The sequence below is a fragment of the Gadus chalcogrammus genome, chromosome 22 (genome assembly GCF_026213295.1).
Source record: "Gadus chalcogrammus isolate NIFS_2021 chromosome 22, NIFS_Gcha_1.0, whole genome shotgun sequence".
Taxonomy (NCBI): Eukaryota; Metazoa; Chordata; class Actinopteri; order Gadiformes; family Gadidae; genus Gadus; species Gadus chalcogrammus.
Window position 1 is genome coordinate 8,745,342 of NC_079433.1, and position 18,202 is coordinate 8,763,543.

At 47.0% G+C, this 18,202-nt stretch overlaps 1 protein-coding gene across 1 annotated transcript in view; it reads right to left on the reverse strand.

Moving 5' to 3' along the window:
- Positions 1 to 18,202, reverse strand: part of LOC130375397 (dolichyl-diphosphooligosaccharide--protein glycosyltransferase subunit STT3B) — a 78,975-nt gene that overhangs the window by 26,225 nt on the left and 34,548 nt on the right. The window contains exons 3-4 of the mRNA XM_056582295.1: positions 12,306 to 12,593; positions 5,198 to 5,263 (exon numbers count right to left, since the gene is read on the reverse strand). Of these exons, the coding sequence (XP_056438270.1) occupies positions 5,198 to 5,263; positions 12,306 to 12,593 (354 nt within the window). The remainder of the gene's footprint in view (positions 1 to 5,197; positions 5,264 to 12,305; positions 12,594 to 18,202) is intronic.

Consider the following 18,202-nt stretch of genomic DNA (forward strand, 5'->3'; position numbering starts at 1 on the left):
GGCGGACGACGTGCAGGCGGCACAGACATACAACAGGACTTAAGACCTGGGCACACAGCAAATGCTTAGAGGCAGTGGTAGACAAATGCTGCCAGCTATGCACCCACACACAGACATCAGCACCAACGCAGACACCGCCAGGTTTCCAGCTCATCCACTTGAGTGTATAAACCAGCAGCTAAAACTTAATTGACATATATAGCGCTCTATAAAAACCCAGAGCCCATGTCCCTTTACACAGCGGGACTAAAAGCCTAACACGCACCGATAACTTTAAAAGCTCTGTATAACATCTATGCCACCAGTGCCGTATGGACTTCACAGCACCGGGGTGTGGCCGACGTGGAGGGGAATTAAATAAATAAATATACACCCAGAAAAACGTGCTCAAAAAGGTTTGGAAAGGACACGAAGACACAGACGGAAACGCGCAGGAAAGAAAGAGGAGGCCTGGGATGAGAAAGACGCAATATCGAGGCAACACACTGAAGCAGAGCTGGGCCACAGCAGGAGGAAGGTAGGTGGGTTGACGGAGAGACCGGGAGGGAGAACAGAGATTCTCTCACACAAAGAGACACACGCACACAGATTGAGTTGTAAACATATCCCAGGGAGAGCCAGAGGAGAGAAAAACTAATAAAAACTATAAACCATGCTGAACCTGTTCATTGGATAGTTTCATTATAAGAGAGCGGGAGAGAGGGAGAGAGGGATCCAAATAAGTGGTGAGGTGTAATTATCTTTCGGGAGTCATTTGCACCCCCTTCTCTCAGACGACGACAACCAATTAGTAGCATTTGAAGCGTAGCTTGGATGAATACCGCAGATGAGTTCCATATGAGGCTCCTCTCCGTGTCGACTCGTTGGCCTCTCTTCTTAGAGCTAATTGAAAACTCGGGCGATTTAAATAAAAGATGGAATAGGAAAAGAACTAAAACTTAAAAAACTGTTTAGGTAATATTCCCGGATAATATTCCGATATAGTTCCTTCCAAACACTGCACAAGGTGACCTGGTTTGCTGATGTCTTTACACTTCTGAGCTCTGAAGCTCCCAGCTGGTGTAAAAAAAATCCAAACGGTTGCTATCCGGAATAGGCAGCAGGAGTGAAAACAAAAAAAGGTACCAAGCAGAGTATATATTTCGTTGTTTTTTTTTTAAAACACGTAGTACATCTCCAGCAACAGACTTCAATCTCCGCCTGTGTGTGTGTGTGTGTGTGTGTGTGTGTGTGTGTGTGTGTGTGTGTGTGTGTGTGTGTGTGTGGAGACACGTGGCGGTGTGCCCATGTGTGTGCGCGCGGGCATACATAACAGTTATGCAGGCAGTGATGGCCCTTTCACTCCTCCACTGCCGGGGGAGTTGATCCTGCCGCATTCAGAGAGAGAGCAGGCATGTTGGCGAGATAGCGCCGGAGACGCCTGGCACGAAGCTGGGACCGGGGCGGTTGGGGTCGCTCCATCCCCAGGAAGACTTGCGTCATCCACGGGGGAGAAGGAGAGCTCTGAGCAGGAAGACTGAAGTTGCATGTTTGAAGAAAAATTGTCATTTATGTTTTGGATGGAAGAGGCACAGACCACGCACACCGAAGAGACTGACTGCCAGACGAGGTTATCGGAAACGTACGTTTTCAACTGTGTTGTGCGTTTTCTTGAGTTGTGCACACTCTGCCAAACACAATGAGAGAAAGGACCGAGGGACATATTCTCTGGGCTACTTTATAAAAAACGAAATAAACATAAAACACTAATACAAAATACACGAATTGATCACGGTTTAAGGCCTCCCAAGAACACTTAAAGATGCATTATGTTGCACCACTAGGCTGTGGATAACCACACACTATATATAGAGCAACCCAAACCAAATCCCTTCAGTGGGAGCAGCAATCGCAGCAACCCCAATTTCACTAGCCGGGGCGCTACGGCTTTATTCTAATTTCCGGTTACGCTTGAAACGCGATTTGCAGTTTACGCTGTAAATAATGTAGGATGGAGGTTACCGAAATAGACCAAACAAAGGCGCACGTTGGCCCAGTGTCAGGCAAATGTGTCATCCACGCCAATATCGGGAGCTCGGAATAAGTTGCATGGAGTTCTAGTTACAGTTTCCATTATCTAAACCAATCGCTTGTGTTCGGAGACCGCTGAGAGTAAGCTACACTGCAGGGGGAGGGGGGGTACATTCAATTCCCTTATCACCTAACTCAGCAGATGCTCTCTGTGTCCCGCTTATACAAGCAGCAGTCGATAAGCAGGCGATGTACACTGGTGAGGGACAAAGTGCTATGGGGTCGGGCTCCGTCGGAAAAAACAACAAAGAAGGTAACCCTGTGTGTGTCTGTGGGTGTTTGTTTGGGTGTGTGTGTGTGTGTGGGGGGGGTGTGTATAAAGGAAAAGGCTCCATCTCCAGCTATGGTTAAGTCTGTTTGACCTCGGCAGCCGATTGCGGAGCGGAGGCTGGCCACCGTCCGCCAAGGGCAGGACCCAGACATGATGTGGAGCAGTGTTCTGGCACTATCTCGCTCCACGCCGTCCTTATCTGATGGCCACGGGGCTGCTGGGAAAAAAACACTGGGTCCATATATGTGTATTAACCTGTGTGCGGTACTCGAAGAAAGAACAGAGATGTCTTTAGGGCTGTGTGTGTGTGTCTGTACACGCGTGTGTGTGTACGTGCGTGCGTGCGTGCATGAGCACAATGTAACAGAAGCAGTATAGAGAACTGTGTGTTAGCAGTTTTGTGTTGGCAGTGTGTGGGTCTCACAGTCACATACGCACATAAAACATTGTTGTATAAATGTTTTATTTCTTTTATTTAAATGGTGTATTTCTATCCATGCTTTAAATTTGCTTCTTTTTTGTATGTGTGATCTATATTTGATTTAAACCCTGTGAAGCACCTTGAGTGCCCCTGTGTCTGAAATGTGCTTTATAAATAAAATTGCCTTGCCTTGCCTTGTGTCTTCATTGCTCATCAAGGAACACAAGTCCCCGCCGTACATGAGAAAACTATGGCACTCATGAAACAAAGCGGCTCTGATTGGAAGCAACTTTGTTCACAAGCTTAGGCTCTAAGTGGCATGGGGATGCTCCATGTCGCAATCAAAATAATTATTTTCTATATTGGAGGATTCAATGAGGTTAATCGCTCACAAACAATTTTGTTCCAAGCTTAAATTTGGAATGAAAAAACCTTGAATTAGGCTTCTTTCAGATTTTGTGGCATCCCTAGTTTTTGTGATAGAAACCTCTGCCTCTCTATTCAGCAGAGCATACACCCCCGCCTCTAGAACATGGTACTCTCTCCATCTCATATTTTGTGAGTGATTGTGCCAGAGAGGGAGGGAGTGCGTGGTAGCCACTACTTGTCGTCTGCATAGGGAGTGTCGTTTCCCATTAAATCCCATGTGATGTCCCCCACTCCGGGTTACATCCCAGGAAGTGGGAGGGGAGCTGATCGACGTGTCTCACACACACACACACACACACACACACACACACACACACACACACACACACACACACACACACACACACACACACACACACACACACACACACACACACACACACACACACACACACGAGAAGAGCTAGAGAGAATCAGAGATGGAGACAGTGACAATGCTCAGAGTGGAGTACTTTGGGTGGAGTTACTGTTTTCCATTTTTTACGCAGATGGCCTTCTCAGTTGAGGAAGGAGGTTTCAGAAAACAAGATGAACACGTGTTTTTCTAAAGTGGCAATTCCCCTAAACAGGTTTGATTTTGAACCTTTCCAGACACGTAGTCTAAGGACGCTGTTGTTGGGCCAGGATGTTTTATCTCGTCTTCCCACAGGCTACTGGAAAAGATTAGTGTCCCAGGGCTGGCCGAGTTTGTGTTTACTGTCGGCCAAGGAGGGACTCTGACAATGGCCAGACAACCCCGTGTTTTTGGTTATCAGTCCACTTCTGGCCGAAAGCTATTACATGGACTTAACTTGACTATGGCACCTATGGAACCAGATGACTTCAACAAGCAGTCTTAATCCTCTTCACCCGGTTCCCTTTTCCAGTCGTCATCCTACCATCCACCTCAACTACTTTCTACCTCCGCCTCCAGTTTAGATTTTCTTTTGTTTGATTCCTGCTCTGCCCTGAATTATTTAGATTCAATTCATGGTTAACAATGTGAATAAATATATTAAAGAAATACGAATGAATCTAAATCGAAACCACCTTGTTTTTGAGGTGAAGGTTGATGCCGATGGTTTTACGGTTAGCAACCTCTTCATCAAGCCCCTTTCTCTGGCCCTGCTTGGCTTCGATGTCACTATATCAGCCTCATCTTTAAATCACCATTTACCACAGTCTCCTTTGCTCTCTGCAGCAGGTGATCCTGAAGCTGATCGATGACGCTGGATTTCAGTAATCCGTCTCATTGGACAACCGTCTCATGGTTCGGTCGTGGAGATTGAACCAACAACGAGCAGGGAGCCAGGGGTCTACCCAGGCACATTCCAAGGTCTGCTGCATTGTGGCTTGGTGACACACACACTTGGTCTATCTGCCTCAGCCAATCAGGCTGTTATGTCAATAGCCCACCCGCCTTTCCTATCAAAACTTCTGACAGCTGAATTTATAAATAATGCTTTATACCCATTTCCAGCCCCAGCCCACCCCCCACCCCCTTTCCATCCCAACACACACAACAAATAAATAATAAATCATGCGTGCGTGCGGTTGACAGTGGGCCATCAATCCAGCATCGCTATCTCCGGGGTACATCTTAATGTAATAAAGGATCGCAATTTCCCTGTTGCCCAAAGAAGGCACGGGGAGTGATTAAATCCACTCCAGTCAATCCAATCAGACTCGGCACTGTCCGTCCCGCTTCTCCCTCAGGAAACCACACACCAATCCGCCATCTCTCGTCTGTGTCTGTCTGTCTGTGTGTCTCTGTCTGTGTGTGTGTTTGTATGTGGGTGCGTCTGCGTCTCTGTTGGTCAGGGGTATAATTAGTGGGAGTCTTTGAGTTTCCTTCTCACCATGCAGAAGTACGAGAGACGGCAGCAGATGGACCCAACAGTGGTACTGGGATATCAGCATTATTTTTTGCAGTATTTGCATGCTCATATTGTGTGCATGCTTGTGTGCCCGTGTCCATCAGGGGCGCGGGGCTATGAGCAGTGCAAGTCTTTGAGTTTCATTCTCACCATGTAGAAGTAGGAGAGACAGCAGCCGATGGCCCAGAACACTGAGCCCGTCTTAACAGATTTCACCTGCAGGACAGTGACAGAGACAGAGAGATGAGAGACATTGCGGCAGAGACAGAGTTTGAGAGAGAGATGGAGAGATAAAGGAGAAAAACAAATCAAAACAAGGTCAGTCTAGGTGGCTACGGCCCACATTTGACAACATTGAGTAAACCGGAGACACAAAACATCTGATCACGAATGTAACCCCACACCACAGGCACAGTGACAGTAAAAAGTACTTTTATATTATTCAATCTAAAATGGCAATAGTAAAACTTAAGGTGTGGTGTCTGGCACAACGGGCACATCAACATAAACATTAATTCACGTCATGGGGGAAACCGCAGAATTGAACCATCAATATTGTGGTTTCCAGGTGACCGGGTGTGCCTTCTTTACTGGTGCTGTCACTGTTTTAACTCTCCAACTCAATACACCAGCCTGGGCATACGTTGTGAACTGACTCCCTTATTGGATCTGAGAACGCGGATGTACGGTGGGGGATGTATGTAAGGCGGCTACACAACTTACGGACTATGCTCCGAGACATATATATCTACATATACGGTGAACAACCCAAACTTTCAATCAGTATCACTTCAAAAAATGTAGTGCTGCGCAACCAACTTTAAAATAAACCAACAACCAAAGTAGCAAGAAGGCATGGTAGCTATAGGAGTAAGAGAAAAGGGTTTGTTGTTGTAGAGCGCCTCGGCATGATTGCAATTTAAGCATCAGGACAAGGCAAAATATATACAGAACAAAAAGTGTGATAATAAAATAGCAAAGTCACACAGACACAGGAGGGATTTTGTTTCCATCAAAACAAGGACTGAGCCAGTGGTTCTCTATGGGATCATAAGCTGTCAGAAAGAACACTGTGGGTGTCTGCAAGAAATACGCTGATGCTTATTTGTGTAATACACCACACAAGTTAAACCCATGTACACATCGGGCACACATTGTAAAGGTGCTTGTTTACTGCGTACACAATTCAAAAAAAGCGCATTCAATTATGATTTCCAATCAAAACCAAAACGGAGGACGACAAAACCCAATATGTGCTCGGTCCATGTCCCCTGTTTTTCTATCCCACAGGCAAGCATAAACACACACAAAATTACACCTACACACATCCATCAACAGAAGCCGAATTCCCCCCACACACAAAAAATAATAACATAACACACCAAAGTCCCCATCCACTGAAGTGATGGAGGGAACTTGAAACGAAGAGTGCGGTGTGTGTGTGTGTGTGTGTGTGTGTGTGTGTGTGTGTGTGTGTGTGTGTGTGTGTGTGTGTGTGTGTGTGAGGCTTGACTCAGAGATGATATCATATTGAATGCTACCTGAGAGACCCATTACAGCACACATAATCCTCGAATGGGGGGAGAGTGTGTGTGTGTGTGTGTGTGTGTGTGTGTGTGTGTGTGTGTGTGTGTGTGTGTGTGTGTGTGTGTGTGTGTGTGTGTGTGTGTGTGTGTGTGTGTGTGTGTGTGTGTGTGTGTGTGAGAGATCGATGGAAGTGCTGAGCACCCCCAAAGCCCCCCTCCAAAGCCCCCCCCCCCTCTCCGTCGCATTGACAGAGTGATCTGTGCAGAGCCTTCTACACGGCGCCCGTCAAGCCATCCATCCGTCAGACGCTCAAATAGTGTCAGTCAGACAAACAGGCAGAGTGGGCCACCAAAACAAGTCTGCGAGCAGAACAATCCTGAAAAGGTGAGGGTCCTGCTGCATCAACAAGCCTCATGCTGACCCCATTAGTATTCTGCCTCGGAAAAATAACACTGAATAGCGGCGTGCGTGTGTGCGCGCGCGTGCGTGTGTGTCCAACGATGTTCAAGTGTGTGTTTGTTTGTGTGTGTGTGCTCTTGTTCATGTGTGTGTTCGTGTGCGTGTTCTCGAGCGTGTGCTCATTTTGAAAGATGTGTCCTTAACACCGGCGACCGCGCCAGCGTGTTGCTTTGACAAAGACAGGGTTTGCGTGGTAAATTGAACACTGCGTTCAATATTCAAAAGATATTTTGTTTGTCTTGATGCTACTCCAAATTAAAAGAAGGACGTGACAGAAGTCCTTTCAATGTGCTGATGTTTAAAAAAGTTAAATATTTGTGCGTATATTTGTGTTGAGCTTCACCAGTTGATTTATATGGAATATGTGGTTCAGTAAAGTGACAGAATTCAGACTTTGTAATTGTACCTCAATGCATTTTTTAAGACTATTGCATATCTTTTTTGTGTTGTAGTTTAAGCACAGTTAGTCTCCCAAGGTATTTAATATTATTCATCTGTTGTACACATCTGTACTGTAGTGAGGGCAGTGTGGTTATGTTGTGGGGTTCATATTTATGGTCTATGACGTCCATAATGCTTTAGTGTGACGCAGTCACAATGATCTTCTCTCTCAATAAATAGCTAAAGTTCAAAAGGCAAATGAAGTGATGGATGAGTTATGTGTGTCAAGGTCTCCAGTCTACTATGGATGAGGAGATAGAGGAGGGGGGGTCCTACCTCTAAGACCGCTCTGTCTGGGGAACATGGCCGCCGGAGCAAAGCTAAGAGGTAAGAAGAGGATCTCTCTGTCTGTGACTGTCGCGTGATTGTGTGTGTGTTCTCGATTTTCAAAGATGTGTGCTTAACACCGGCGACCGCGCCAGCGTGTTGCTTTGACAAAGACAGGGTTCGCCATTCGTTTGCCCTGGCGACCATGGCAAAGTGTTGCAGTGACAAAGGTTCGCCCTTATCTCACTAAGTGAAGGGCGGCTGGTGATGCGTGAGGAGAACAAGGAGCCTACAAGGGAGATTTGGGCCACTGCAAAGAGGGACAAAGACAACACACCACACATAATTAGCCAGCTCAGGCAGACCTAAAACATAAGTGTGGTGCACAGACGCGCGCAAGTGCACGTCGGACTCTCCATGATTGCTGCCCCTCACGGAAGCGTAAAGCAACACAAGTAAGGCTAATTACAACAAAAAAATTATTCATCACAAGGATGCCCAAGTTGTGTCGAGGGCAAAGGCGGGAAAGCGAGGCACATGCGTGACGAAGTTCAAAGGCACGCACTCCTGGGTGTGTGCGGATTCAATTATAGATTGGAGGAGGGGGGAGGTGGTGGTCAACAGCTTAAGTGTTTGCAGCTGAATTGGTTCTAAGCAGATAGAATAAAGGGACGGATAATGAAGATGAGACAGAGGGGCTCAAGAGACAAGCTTTGGGGCGCAATAGGGGAAGAGAAAGACGGCGGGAGAGGGGGAGGAAGGGAGAGAGGGAGTGAGAGAGGGAGAGAGAAGGAAAGCGAGGGCCGCAAGGACAAGGATTAGAAAAAGAATGACCGAAAGAAAAAGGCACAAAAGAACTGACCAAAAATAAAGAAGGTGAGTTGGAATGACAAAAGGAAAGTCAGGGGAAGGCTGGGGTTGGGGGGGGTGAGAGAGAGAAAACGAGAAAGAGGGTACAGAGAGGAGTAGCGAAGGTAGAGAGAGAAAGCAAAAAGGTAGAGGGAGGAAGCAAAGGTAAAGAGAAGGGGCCAAGACAAACATGGTCGTAAATGAGAGCGATAATAGCTAGGCAGTGGTGCGTGTCCAGGATGATTGTATTTCAGGCCCCTTGCCAAATGGGACGGCTGGTGAGATCACCGGTGTTGGTGTGCAACAGCAATTCCCCCCCCGCCCCGCTTCACAGGCGATGCATGATGACTGCATTGGGAAGCACCTGCTGCAACTGAGGCTGTATGGCTCACAATCGCTCAGTCACACACAGACCGCCCCCCCCCCCTGACCCGTCTTGCAGCGAGAGTAGATTGACGATATCAGCTTTCATATCACTTATGACAGACATTAGTTGTTTTTTTTCCAAATTCTTTGCATGAAAGCCACGAGGTTCTTGGCCAGATAAAGTTGAGTCAGGTCGGCTTCTCAGAGGAAGACATGAAAGCTACAGAGAGAACAGGCTGCCAGAGGGCTCGGAGCCCCTGCCTCAGCTAAGCCCAGCGCCTTCACAGAGATTTGGCCTCGGCCCACAGATCCCACAGCGAGAGCCCTCTGACACCACTGTACAGCGGCCTTGAAGGGAAAAGCCCTTTGGGTTATTATCATTTTAATACAAAGTTGAAGTTCTAGATCGAAGAAATAACCTTTCTTCCTTTAACTTTTTAGTTGATCTTGTGGATCAGTCCGCGCATGCATAAAAATATTTAGATATTTGCCCTCCGAGGGTCGGTTTGCGAAGGCACAAAGGCCAGTACGGTTGGCATGTAACACAGTACAGGGAAGATGTGGTAAAATATGGCAAATACGAAAAAGATCCTTCCACGTTATGGTGCTGGTAAAGTACTTTAACACGTCATCACTTTTAACTTGCAAGAAGCCATTGGCACAATGGCATCCAACGGGCACCCTGCCAGTCTGACCTGTAAACATCCTCACTCAACACGGAGAACATCTGGGAACGCCGCAGGAAGCCCGGCCATGCTAACCACCGCGCTCCACCGCACGGGTCAGCGAGACACCTGGACCCAAGAGGTACTCCCCCTCACATCGGCGGGCACACGGCCTGGGACCCGGGGCCCTGCAGCGGGCTCAAGGCCCAGGGACGACCGCCCCCGCCACGCACAGACACACACAGGCGGCCGCACGTCGCGCTGTGATGTGGTATGGGTATGTGAGCGTGCACTCATGTGCACAACAAAGGTGTAAGGCTGCTGGCTCTGAGGGGAGCCGGGCTCTAAGTGCGGCCTGACTCCTGAGTCGGGCCGGCGGCTGGAAGCGTAGGGTTAAGTGAAAGGCGGGGGGGGGGGGGGGGGGTTATTATCTTCGTTCAATCCCGGCGGACCGACATGAGCTCCGAGTCCCTGGGTTGCTGCTTAAAGGGAAGCCGGGGCGTTTGGGGATAAACGGCTATGCGCGCGACTTAAATAAATAGGCTGCAAGCTGGTTTAAAATGCTCGCGGACTGCCTGTGGCATGCATAACGGCGGCTTTTCGTGTTTCACTCCAAACACCCGTCGGGGTGTGTGTATGTGTTCAGATGTTTGACTATTGTGTGCGTAATTTTGATTTTAACATGCGTGCGCGCGTGCATGTGTAGCAGTTGAGAGTTGAGGCAAGCCTTGCCTTTAGTGGTGCAGATTTATGTGAGCAAGACTACGTATCAAGGTCGCCTAATAACCACTGAAAAGGGAGACTTAAGGCGATGAAAGAACTAGGAACACCCTCTTCCGTGTCATCGTGAAAACGAGGTGTGTGCCTGTTTTTGAATCAGACAAAAACACAAAGGTTTCCGAATTACCCCGGATACAGAACAAAATAATAGAGTGGGAGAAACACACACACACACAGAGTTTGTGTAGCTGTGGGCTAGCGAGGCAATGGATGATGGTGTTTTGAATACACACACAGAGGCGTCTGCGCATAGGGAGGTGCTGGCTGATGGGGTTTGAAAGGAGAGGACACACAGAGGGCAGGCGCTAAGAATGATTTCTTTTACTGGGTTCCCTTTCCCTTGAAACCCTTCCTTCTCCAAGCTCCAGGAACACTCCATGCCCCCTCTAAAGTATATTATTTCGCTTATTATTGACAGCCCAATCTTGTATTTCCGAAAAATAACTGAAATTATAACTAAAATAACACAAATGACCTTTGTCACCTTGGCATCGGCACTGGCTTTCTGAGAGCTTCTTTTGTTGACTCAAAGAGCCTTGAATAAGGTGATAAAGGAACAGTCTCAACACTCGGCACGAGAAATGGTTAAAAAATATCGGAACACACACACACACACACACACACACACACACACACACACACACACACACACACACACACACACACACACACACACACACACACACACACACACACACACACACACACACACACACACACACACACACACTTGCCGCCACCTGGAGAGACACAGCGCACATTACAAGAGAGACTTGACAATAGTGATGCAGCGATCGTTTCTTCAGTTTTTGCATTTATTCCCCCTTTTCTGAGAGGGAAATAAAGAAATCTTTCAGCCTTTCGCAAAACTATATTTGACTGAAAACGAATTCAAACCGAGACAAACTTTGACATGAATAATATTTTGGGTGAAAATTAACTTTCAAAATGGTGACCCGATGTCCTCCTATTTGCTGGTAGGCAGATGCCACTCAAAAAGACGAACGTGGATATTGATGTATGACCGATGCATTGATTATCATTGATCATGCTATGAAAAACATCGCAACCATTTTGAACATTTGCAATACCACCGAGTTATCAATCTTTCCAATAGGCACAGACAATGGGTAAATGGCTGCAAATCCTCAACCATTCACTCAATATCAATTCATCTATCGTTATAGAGGTCAGGCATGTGCGCAAGCTTTACCCAGCAGGAAATTGTGTGCGAGCCACAGAATGGCAGAGATAAATAATTTAAGACGGGAATGAATTAAAAAACGGGAGGGCTCTTGTTGGATATTCTTGCCAGCCCAGTGTCTTCAGTGAAATCGGTTCTGTGAAACCAAATTGAAAGCAAGCACAAGCCAAGCAAGCCTTACCAAACGGCTGCTATTGTTCCAAATAACATTGGTTCCTTAATGACCGATAATGGCATAGCTGGGCACTAGTGGTAAAACATAATGCAGCAACCCCCTCTTTCTAATAGATATCCATCCAACCATGTATAAATATAAGCGCAAACACTATTTATAAAACAGACATTAGTTCAATTGACTCCATTTTGTTTTTCCACTTCACTACGCTATTACTAGTGCATATCGGTTGGCAGTTCAATCTGTTTGTGCAGGTGAACTTTTTCAGTTTTTCTACCTTTTACCAAAATAAGTCATACCACAGCCGCATCTCAACACTACATCCTGATAGCATGCATAATCAAACTAATCCTGACAGGCTGGCACACCGGATCCAAACTCTATTTCCAAGTTTATTCAACAAATCGAAAATATGCTGCTATATGTACCATCTAGCACACCGACGCGATCCAAGACTAGCGTGGTGGTTGGATCGAACAGAAGCGCATAATCTGAACGCAAACAGCGGCGGCGACAGTGACGCACCCAGAGGTAGTAGGTGAACTGCAGGGCGAAGATGGCGATGCCCTCGTTGTCGAAGGAGCCGGCCACCGAGCGGGAGATGTAGCCGGGGACGATGGCGATGAAGCAGGCGGCCAGCAGGCCGGCGCCCTGGCTCCACAGCTCCTTGGTCAGCAGGTAGGTGGAGATGGCGGTGAGGCCGCTGAAGACGGGCGCCAGGAACACGCACACGTCCCGGATGTGCACCGTGATGTGGAGCAGGTTGAGGACGTAGTGGATGAGGCCCGCCGTCACCATCAGGCCCGGGTACACCTGGGGGGAGGGAGGAAGGGGGGAGGTGGAGTGAGGGAAGGAGAGAGGTGGAGGGGAGGGAGGGAAGGGGAGAGGCGGAGGGGAGGGAGGGGAGGAGAGAGGTGGAGGGGAGGGAGGGAAGAGAGGCGGTAAGGGAGGGAGAGAGGAAGAGGGTGGGGAGCAGAGAGGTGGAGGGAAGGAGAGGTGGAGGGGAGGGAGGCGGAGGGGAGAGAGAGGTCGGAGGGGAGAGAGAAGGAGAGAGGCGGGGGGGAGGGAGAGAGAGAGCGTTCTATTAAAATACGCCACAGCATTAATATGTTAATATTAGAAGGTCAAAAGTGAATATCTGAATCAGTTAATTATTCATACGTGTTTTGTTTCATTCCATTATTTGTTTATAAACTGCATTCACTTTTATTTGCCAAATTGTTAGGATTGCAAATCTTGCGTTGCTCTTCTCTTTTTTTGTCATTAAAACATACCTCTTATTTCAGAACATTAACAATAAGGATGATTGGCTTGAGATGAATTGAATGCGAGTGAGAGAGAAAAACAATAAAAGTGTAGTGTAGAACGACCAACAATGCACACAAAGAGAACACGGTGAAAAAAAAGAAAGGGGAACCCAACGAAAGGAAACCAAAAGATAATGAGTTCCTCATTAAAGGTTCCGTAAAAAGATAGAAATAGGGAACGACCGCTCGCTGAAGCTCATCAAGGGAGACGGCGAGTACGTCTTTCCCGCTTGAGGTGCCTCGAGAGACGGACCTCTCCGAGGCTCCGAGTGCACACAGTGGATCACAGCCATCCTGTTAACCGAATCCGCCCCTGGACCCTGGCCAGCGCTTGGCAGCGGCGCAGGTGCCGTTACTCTTGAGGAGAGAGTTGTAACTCATTACAGCGGGCGGGCAGGCTGACGGGACCGGACCCCCTGGGGGGGGCCTTCCTCCTCTCCCCCTCTATAATACACGATTTTAATTAGGACCCCCGTGACGCATGCTGTCTCCTGTGACTAAGGCGGCCGGGTGCAGGGGGACAACGTGCCTGGCCTTTTACTGTGAATGATGTTGCCCGTTGACTATGAATGAAGATACGAATAAATATATATGAGAGAAAGGGTATGTAATGTTTAAGGAGAGATACTACTCGTTGGATTCGAGCGAGCAGAAATGGAAGAGACAAGGGGAGACGGCCACGACGACGACGAGGAGAAAGGATGTCAGACTGAGAATAAGAGGGCTGTGTGCATGGTGGGTTTGAACACTGTGATCCTTAAGACTTTGGGGTCGTTTCCGTTTCGCTCTTTGCATTTCTAATTAGCCGACGAAGGGGAGGCCGAACACCAAGCTCCATCGCCCGCGGGTCTTAATGTCCCCGTCCCTACCTGGGGGGGGCCGGCCTGGCCTCCCTGAACTGTGGGGCGGACAAGTCCAAGTGGAATATGCACAAAGCTTACAGAACTGGGACGGCGGTTTGAAAGCCTTTGAGTTGCCCGAGTGTGTGTGTGCGCGTGTGTCGTCACCTGGAAGCCTTTCAGTCGTTCATTTTGAAATGATGCCCATCAGCGGAAGCAGGAGAAAGTGAGTGAGAGAGCGCTGGGAAAGTTACAGCCTCGCGAGTCTAACCCGTACTCAGCAGAAGGGGTTCCGCCCAGGCGTACGCCGACATACATTATGAATGTGCCAGGGCACTTTGTTACGCGGGATAACAAAAGAGCATTTTATTGGGCCAACAGTGCTCCATTGTCACACACGCTTCGCATATGAAAAGCCCTCATTCTCGGGGAGCTGGGGAGGGAACCGCCGTTCACTGCACACGAGGGAGAGGGGGGGAGGGAGGGAGAGAGCGAGCGGATAGAGATTGAAGATAGGCAGCGTTGGCATCAGAAGTGGGCAAAAAACGACAGAGAAAAAGAAGGAATCAGCTTGTGGTCCGATGAGCAGATATGCTTTTCCATCCTGGATGCGGGAGGATCAGGGACGGGTGCCATGAAGAATTAATGGCCGGTGTCGGATGGACAATGCACCCCGAGCCTCAGGAAAGAAAAAGTGCCTGGAAGGAGGAGGGAGGGGGGGGGGATGTGAAGGACGTCAAGCATTAGATTATGATGGGGTGTTGAAGGATCGGATAGCCACAGGGGGCGAGGAGAGAGCAGCAGAGGTAGATGGGAGGCCGACAGATGCAGGAGACATGCACCTCTGAATGAGCAAAAGGTGCTAGAGGCCTGGGCCTTATGCATCGTTTCAAGTTTTTGACAACCCTCAGGTGTTCCGAAGGTATTTGCGCAAAAGTCCTGCCACAAGCCAGGATCTACATTCACAGTGTGCATCTTCCCCTGCTTGAAGGACGTTTATTTTAAGTGGACACACTACTGAAAAATCTCATCGGAGGCGTTCTGGACATTTTAATTGGTGGTTTCATCCTTTTGAATTAATAAAAAAAAAAAAGTGGAACGCTGAATGAAAACAAGGTAAAATTGTTTTATGGACCTTCCTTTAACAAATCAAAGAATTTGAAATGACACCGCAACCTGTGAGGTGATCAAGCATAATAAAATAGGACACTTTTATATGCCTAAGACAGCTTTATTGAATTCTTAAATAAATATTAGAATTTAATTTGACCTTGTTATTAAGTGAAGAGAAGAATGTTGTGTATAGGCTAACATTTTAGTTATAGTCTCATGGCCAAACGGTGAAGCCCATTAAAGCAGAGCAAAAACGACAGGCATACTAATATATTTCAGTGATTAATTAGTTAGTCCAAGTGATGGTTTTAAGGGAGGCCTCAGGAAGATGTACCCTCGGTCATTAAGAAACACTTGAAATAGCATAGAATAACTTGCTTTTAATACCCTCCAGTAGACAGACTTTTCTGATGAAATCGTCAATGAAAAATCCTCGTCCATGCAATAATGTGTGATCGGGGAAATGCATATACCCTAAAATGATCCTAAAGTATTAAAATGCTAAGATGAAACACCAGGAATCGCACCGTGCCAACACTTGGTACTGGCATCTGGTTTGGTATCTCACAAAAAAACGCAATAAGCTGTGTTCCACAAGGTGTTCAGCCGTGTCTTAGGTTTGATTTCACTGTGCAGCTACCCTTTAAAACAAAAACAAAAAGAGATTCGTCCCCCATTTCAGTTGTGTCCAGACTGATCCGAGCTAAAACAGCCCGGATCCACTCTCATGCTGGACACATTCACCTCAGGTTCCCCCAGTGCCCAACCACATCGCAACCACTGGCATTGCAAGTGAAATTCATAAAATAATAATGTGGCAGATAAAAAAGCTCAGCCTGAGCCGACTTCAGCCAGCTGGCTGGATTGGCACGCCGGCGCCTGGCGGATCTCTTAAGCCGGTCGTAGGTCTTGCTTTTGCTTTGCATAGATTTGCATGTGACAGGGTGATATTTGCATATGGATTGGATATGGGATGACCCCCACCCACCTAGGGAATGAAATGACTTTCAACCCTCGGAGGGGGAATACGACCTGCCATCTGTAAGTTTAGTGTTGGTCGCCTCAACTTCGGAGAGGACCGGTAATGGGCTACAGCAGGCAAAGCTACTACACCAACCCATTCGATTAAAGAGTGAGGCGCTCTTAATAGCCTGCATCCCGAGGCATTTCTCAGAGTAAGCCTGTTAATGGACTCAATTACAAATACAAAATGGCATGACAAGTTGCCCGTAGGTGCCAATCTGTTGTTCATTATTAGGTACAAATGGCAGAATGATATACACCAGTAGACAGGCCATTACAGCAGCAGAGTACGTGAGGAATGTATAGAAAACACAACGCTATTTGTACAGGTGACACTGAGGTCTGAAATACAGAGCAGTTCAACTCCCAATGGAAGGAACCATAGCACGTCTATTCCCAAATCTTTTATAATCAACAATAAAGATAATATTCCTGAGATACAACTGGGAGTATCCCGCTTTACATATAGTCCTATAGTTAGGAGATGAATGACAATACTCCTTCACAGTCCTACCTGCCCACACTCTTCCATAGAAATGCGGGATTCCCAGACTTGAAGCCAATAAACAAATATATTGTACATCTTGTGAACATTTTGCTCATAAAAGTGGAATTATTTACAGACAGATCTTCCCTTTGAGTATTAATTTCTAAAATTGAAAAATTGGACGTAGACAGATTAGCGCTGTCCCATTTGTATGCAGAGGGCGTTGCACGGCACCGCTCAAGGACCATGAAAATGTCATAAAGATGAACTTCCAAAGACTAGACACTCTGATAAAGTCAGATTACCATGTCAAAGCTTTTTTACCACACCCCAAAATATCGACAAACAGTGGCAGAATCAGCGCCAGCCGACTACAGGGTTGAATGACTTTCGATGTGTACATTTGTGAAAAGAATCTGCAAAAACAACGAAAACACAAGTAGACTATCACTCGTCCTGATTTGGTTCGTGATTTCAATTTGAGGTTTCTGGGATGTCTTGCATTCGTAATGGCGATGCGCAGCTCATTGCAGCTTTACAGCAGGCTTACGAAATCCCACAGAAGATTGCCAAATAGCGGTGAACAGCGACAGAAAAATAAAAAAAGGAATGTAAGAGAGGGAGATTTTTTTTAGGAGGGACATCTGCCAAGAGCAAAGCTGCCTCGCATTCTCTCAGCAGGAGCCAACAGATGAAGTACATTGGGAGCCTGAACACAAGCTCACCCTGGCACCACAGAAACGTGTTTTGTTGTCACGATTGGACCGTTGGCCGCCGAGATCAAAGCTCACGGCACAACGGCTCATAACCCCCCTTCTGTCCAAGCAAGCTAAAAATAAATAACAGCGCTCAAGGCTTCCTTACAGGAAGCTCTGGGCATATGCAAGTGTTTGTGACTTGTTTGTGAGGAAGCAGGGAAAGAGGGTCAGAGGGAGATGTATGCTGCATAATTGGCAGGCAGTAATTCACAGAATAAACGGGGGGGTTGTGTATTTTTTTGTTCGTAAACAGGGCAACCGTGCAAGCTTGGAGGTATCCATCAAGTTAACTGCTTCCTACCGTCCGCTGCGCCAATGCGATTAAGACTCATAGCGGTGTTCTGCAGGAGACTTACGAGGCAGAGCATGGTACAACATGCGTGTCTGGTATCACCATGCAACAGAGCCCTCTTGATCAACATGCCCACCAACCAGTGTTCTGCCTTACTACAGGGGTTCTTTGCATGAGGCTTGAATAAGGCGAATATTGCCTTCCTCAATCCTCGTCAGCACTTTCATTGCTCATGCATGCATTCAAATAGCAAATATGGTTGCCGGTAGAATCTCATATTGCCATCTTAAACGGTCAATGCCTGGGGTGAAACGGTTCAGTACTACACGCTTTTTAAACATAGACAAAATACATTTAGTCTGATTGTATTTTTAATTAATTTTTTTCATTTATAACAGTAAAGCACGTGGATAACTTGGCTTTCAACAGCATATGGAAACAAACACTACAGAAAATGCCTGCTTTAAAAAATAAAAGAATTACTTAAACACAACTCCAACAAGGGATGCTCGGTCTCCGAGTGTCCTTTAGTGGATATCATCCCCAAAACATACAGATATGAATGCAATTTACGCAATTTGTTTTGGATTAAATCGTTTATTA